Source organism: Sphaeramia orbicularis, chromosome 8 (assembly GCF_902148855.1).
Source record: "Sphaeramia orbicularis chromosome 8, fSphaOr1.1, whole genome shotgun sequence".
NCBI classification, from domain to species: Eukaryota; Metazoa; Chordata; class Actinopteri; order Kurtiformes; family Apogonidae; genus Sphaeramia; species Sphaeramia orbicularis.
Window position 1 is genome coordinate 46,220,730 of NC_043964.1, and position 6,000 is coordinate 46,226,729.

General features: G+C 41.0%; 1 protein-coding gene across 4 annotated transcripts in view; it reads left to right on the forward strand.

Annotated features, from left to right (window-relative positions):
- The window catches only part of LOC115424071 (cAMP-dependent protein kinase type I-alpha regulatory subunit-like), a 34,253-nt gene extending 29,271 nt beyond the window's left edge, over positions 1–4,982 (forward strand). For all 4 annotated transcript variants that reach the window (XM_030141172.1, XM_030141174.1, XM_030141175.1 and 1 more), the window contains exons 7-11: positions 695–853; positions 928–988; positions 1,084–1,205; positions 3,483–3,564; positions 3,658–4,982. In XM_030141172.1, the coding sequence (XP_029997032.1) occupies positions 695–853; positions 928–988; positions 1,084–1,205; positions 3,483–3,564; positions 3,658–3,830 (597 nt within the window). In that variant the 3' untranslated portion in view covers positions 3,831–4,982. The remainder of the gene's footprint in view (positions 1–694; positions 854–927; positions 989–1,083; positions 1,206–3,482; positions 3,565–3,657) is intronic.
- Positions 4,983–6,000: the final 1,018 nt, after the last annotated feature.

The following is a 6,000-nucleotide window of genomic DNA, read 5'->3' on the forward strand; positions in this document are numbered from 1 at the left end:
CTCCTATCTTGCCCCAGGATGTTTGCAGGCGTCAATGGCTTGTCAACAAATGTGTGAGTATTACCGAGATAGAGATTTTACGACAGTTGTTACAGATAATACCATTTCTTTACTTTAGGGGAACCCCGCAAGCAAAAGTTTCGTAGTGTTGATGTGGCGAGTGTTTACATTCTTCACATGGGCTACATGTATTCGTTCCGTACACCTCCGTATTGTAATGAAGGCCCTGAACCTAAACGGTTCGATATAAATGAGTGCACCATTACACCTCTATATCTGTGGCTACTGTAAATGCTCTGTAGGTTTTAAGCTTCTGTTTTAGTGTGTTTATTTTTAATGCACGTGAAAAAGAATGACATCCTCTCATAAGTCAGTTTCCCTGAAATTTTTTCCTGACCCTAACCTTAAGTGCAGCACCATAGCCTTATAGTTTTAGGGAAAAATGTGTAGGTTAACCAGACTCCTAAATACTGTGTCATGTTCGTGTGTCCGTGTTTGGCTCGGTGGCTTGCAAATACGTTGTGCACAAGAAGGGCGACAAGACCAAATTAGATTTAAGATCATAGACAGTGCTTTTCTCTGGTCTTCCGTAAACAAGAGCCCATTCAAGCTCATCTGACACACTAGAAATGGCAATTGGGGGGTTTGATGTTTTTTTTTTCTGGTAAACCACATCTGCTTCATGATCATCTAGGTGTATGTGAACAGTGAGTGGGTGACGAGTATTGGTGAGGGAGGCAGTTTTGGGGAGCTCGCTCTGATCTATGGGACCCCACGAGCAGCCACGGTTCGATCCAGGACCAACGTGAAACTGTGGGGCATTGACAGAGACAGCTACAGGAGGATACTGATGGTATGTATAGTGCTGGAAAATGACTAAATGATAACTGTGCATCAGACCATTTGTCACAGTGATTTGTTTTGTAGGGGAGCACTTTGAGGAAGCGCAAGATGTATGAGGAGTTCCTCAGCAAGGTGTCCATTTTAGGTGAGGACTTTGAAGTTTTGGTTTCATTGAACGTGTTAGGATCTTGTTTGTGCAGCTGTCATTGGCTTGTGTTGACCTGAGTGTCATCTCTGCAGAGTCTCTGGATAAGTGGGAGCGTCTCACGGTGGCCGATGCTCTAGAGACTGTGCAGTTTGAGGACGGACAGAAAATTGTGGTGCAGGGAGAGCCTGGAGATGAGTTTTTCATCATCTTGGAGGTACGTATCCTGTTCTCTCTTCTTTTTCTAACAGCTCCTGGTCTGTTTAAGACTTCATTGAAGCCAACAGCTAATTGACAAGACAACGGCCCAGGACATAGCTTCCTGTCAGTGTTACTTTCTGTCAGGGTACCTCACTTTGATTCGAGCCAAGTTAGTTAGTCGGCCATATTTACTTTAGAGCTTCAAGTATCGATTACTTTTGTAGTAGATTAATCTATTTTCTTTGATTAAACAATTATTTGAATAGGGGGGAAAATGTGAAAAATACATGTCTGAAAATGACAAAACAACTTTCCTTTATTCCAGAACCAGCTGAAACAACAGTCACAAAATGTATAAAAGTAAAAGGATATATAAACAAATAAAGGATTTAAACAAGAATTCCGGCTCTTTTTGGAGAGCCGGTTCTTTTGGCTTGGACACACAAATGCCATCACACATCTTGACTAATCATGTGCTGCTTTAACAGAAAAAAGAGCCGGCTCCCATCATTCACTTAAAAGAGCTCACTCTTCACTAACGACCCATCACCAAAAAGCATACTCCTCAGCTTTTCCCAGTGGTTTCAGATGAGCAGCCCATACGGATCGGGGTCCCAAACCCACTTACTGACAGGGTCTCGTCCTGGTCTAATTTGCTGAGCCAGGATTCTGTGAACGCAAGGAGACAAGATTCTCTTATTTCTCAAAATCCACACCTAACCGCTGGGTAGACTGCTGAGTCGCACGCAGTGAAGCACACCTACTGCACAAATTGCAGAAGGAACATTCCTATTTAGTCGTGTGTGTGTGCGCGCGCACATCGTGTGAGTCTTCGTGAATGAGAAGCAGCATATGTTCCATTAGTTCCTTAATCAACATTTACGGCAAAACATGAATTGGAAGTAATGCAGCAGTATTTGTTTTTTTCTTGAGTGAAAGTTAATGACATAACTAGTGACCGGTACATATGATCTGAGCGTACATTACGCTAACATATTAGCATTAAACCCCTCCACCATGATAAGGTGGCTATTCAAGGAGTAAAGTTGAGTGCTTGAATGAACCTAGGAGCTATGTTGTCAGGGGCGTTAGCCCCTGGTAGGGTCTCCCAAGGCAAACTAGTCATAGGTGACGGGTCAGACCAAAAGCAATTCCAAAACCCATATGAATGTCACAACTAAGGACAGTGCCTCTCTCACCCAGATCAGGGTCACCAGGGCCCCACCCTGGGGGCAGTCCAGGTCATGAATGAGGGAAGGATGGAATGAGAGACCAACAGGCAGATCGGTGCAGTGTTGGCAATACTGCAACGCTGTACCAGTCTGTTGTGATGATGAAGGAGCTGAGCCAAAAGGCAAAGCTCGATTTACTGGTCGATCTACATTCCTGCCCTCACCTATGGTCAAGAGCTGTGGGTAGTGACTGAAGGACAAGATCGTGGATCGAAGTGGTGGAAATTAGTTTCCTTCGCAGGGTGGCTGCCTTTTCCACTAGAGGGTGAGGAATTTGGTCATCCGGGGCGGGGGGGGCTCAGACTAGAACCACTGCTCCTCCACATCAAGAGAAGCCACCTGAGGTTGTTCGGGCATCTGGTAAGGACACCCAGAGCTCGCTGGAGGGATTACATCTCTTGGCTTGCCTTGAAATGCCTTGAATTCCCCCCAGTGGAAGTAGAAGAGGTGGCTGGGGTTGGGAAGTCTGGGCTTCTATGCTCAGGCTGATGCCCCCGCAACCCGAATAAACTGACGAACATGGATGGATGGATTAATTTTCATAGTATTACATTGTGTTGGCTCTGCTCTCAGGGCTAATGCAGACTGGGTGTTTCCACTGTAAATGCTGCATCATTGAAGTCGTGCTCTTGGGATAAATGAGCTCCATTCCACAGTGGATGCATTGGGCTGTAATTTTTATTTTTATTTTTTTATCACAACAGCAGAAGCAATGTTCAACTGCAGCGAAATTAAGGAAACAAAGCTTCGATTCAGGAAAATTGTAATTGAAAACTTTTTTTTTTAATTGATTCAAGTTGATTAATCAATTAATCCTTTCAGATCTTCTCTATTTTGATTAGAGCCAAATTAGTTAGTATGCAATATTTACTTTATGCCTTTTGGCATTAAAAAATGACAGAAATACTTAAACAAATAGTGAAAATTGTTGGAAAGGCGTGAATACAGTAATGGGGAGTGTGCCGTCCTCCACAGAGCCTTTCTGTTTACTCAGGCACATTCTTTACAATTTTCATTTGCTTAAAGAAATCAAAGTTGACTGTTATATCAATCTGCATCAGGGGACAGCTGCTGTCCTTCAGAGGCGTTCAGAGGCTGAGGAGTTTGTGGAGGTTGGACAACTCGGACCATCAGATTATTTTGGTGAGTTACGAAAATGTGTTAATCCTTCAACTCTGATGTGTAATATTAATGCATGTACATGTGTGGGAGATCCCCCTTTGTTGTGTTTCTCAGGTGAGATTGCCTTGCTGATGAACCGGCCCCGGGCAGCCACCGTGGTTTCACGCGGGCCCCTCAAGTGTGTCAAACTAGACCGGCCGCGCTTTGAGCGAGTGCTCGGCCCCTGCTCGGATATCCTGAAGAGGAACATCGAGCAGTACAACAGCTTCGTTTCGCTGTCTGTCTGATGCGCCAGCTTCTCTCCACTAGTTATCCTTATTTTTCTGCTGCTTTCACATCCCTTGCATCACCTGTACAGCCTCTGAAGTTAGTGCACAATTGAGCTGTCAAACACAGAAGTGAGGTTACATTCTGAACCTCAGATACCTGGACGCAAAGTCGGCAGGTATTTTCAGTGGATGTTTGGTAGACATTGAATGGTGCATTTATTCTGGGCTGATGCTGTTTATTCTTTTAAAACTAACAAAAAACTGTCATCGGACTTTTGTTGGGGGAAGTGAGAGGATGCTAACTCCCAGATTCATCATCTCTGTAGCAATCTACACCTGTATTTTTGTCATTTTAGATAAGAGAATGTGTTTATCAAATCCCAATGGGAATCTGTAAGCAATCTGACTGTGACTTCACACTGTGACACTGGCTGTTAGCATTCTCAGTCAGTTTCAGTGTAGTTTATTGTCACTGCCATAAAGACAAAAAGATGACGTTGAACCACCCAACAATTAGCATCACACTCCCCAGTGCCCAGCCAGTGCAAAAGCTAATCCATAAAGTGCTCCTGCTTTATTTTTTGGAAGTTTGTTTTCAGTGGAGCTGAGACTGAAGCAGGAAACAGCTCTTCATCTCTAGACTTCAAAACACATTTTGAGTCCATTTTAACACATCATTCATAGAATCCCCAATTCACTATCTAAATTGATTAGCATGTGTGCTTTGTAACATCACTAATGTCACTAAACTTATAATATCCATATATTTGAAACTGTATGACCCCATGTCTTTACTGTTACTGTGCTACAGAATGTGTTTTCCAATACTAACCATTAAGAGTAAATGAACTGGTGGTAAAGTGTCCATTTTTCTCTACATGTTTGATGGTGTGAATGCACAGTCGTGTGTTGACAGATGAATTTATGCAGACTTTGTATGATTTAAATTTTTGAACCATTCACCAAAGGCAGTATTTTCTGTTACATATTTATTCTCTTACAGAGATGCCTTCCTTAAGGATTTACCTGGTCATGAACTTTCTGAACTTTTGCGTTTGCATGTCTGAAACAGATATGATGGGGAAAAGACAAGGTAGTGATCCTTTTTGTCTTGTCCTTCATCGTTTTTGGGTGTTCCACCTCTGTTAGAGTTTTTTATATACACTGTTCTGAAATGTATTACTTTCAGATTCATGTTTGTTTTTTTTCTGTCATTTCATTTTTATATGTATTTGAACATTCAAAGTACTAAAACTTCAAATTCTTCCAATGTCCACTTGAGGCTTCTTTTTAAAGTGAGTTAGTGCCCATGGTGGATTGTACACAAGTGGACAAATGTACTGGGGCAGCTTTGTTTTTTAAATTGTCATTTTGAAGACAAGAGTTTCTATTTTGACCGTCTTCAGTATGCTTTTTTGGATCTAGTAGTGACCGAACTTAAGTGAAGAACTTAATCATTCACCTGTGAAACTCAGTAATTTTAGAGCAGGGTTGTCAAACTCATTTTAGTTCAGTTCCACATTCAGCCCAATATGATCTGAAGGAGGTCAGACTAGTAAAATAATACCAATGAAAATGAAAATATTTACATCTACAATATTTTCTTGAAAATTTTTAGAACATGAAAAATTTGATATGTCTTAAGAAAAATAAGTGCAATTTTAACAATATTATGTCTCAGCTTATCATCCACACACGAGCATTACAACTTACAGTCACAGTGGTTCTACAAATATACAAAACATTTAATAACAGGCAGAATATTGGTAAAATTGCACTTATTTCTTTTTTAGGCATTTCAGGTTCCTATTTGTTCAGCTTATTCACATTTTTTAAAGGATAGTTTGTATATGTTTGTTTTCATAGTGTAATTTTATTTTTTTACAATAATTTTTTTTAGTTGTCATTATTTCTAGGTTATTATGATTATTAGTATTTTAGTAGTATTTTACTGGTCTGACCCTCTTGAGATCCTATTGGTCTATATGGGAAACATGAACTGAAATGATTTTGACACCACTGACTGTTAATATCTTTTGTGTAATTTTTGCATTTCACAAAATCATCCCCAGGACTAGATTGGACCCTTTAGAGTGCTAGTTTTGGTCTGCGGGCCGTATGTTTGACACCTGTGTTTTAGAAACTTGTTAGTGTTCTTAACTACAACCACAGTACAACAGAACTGTCA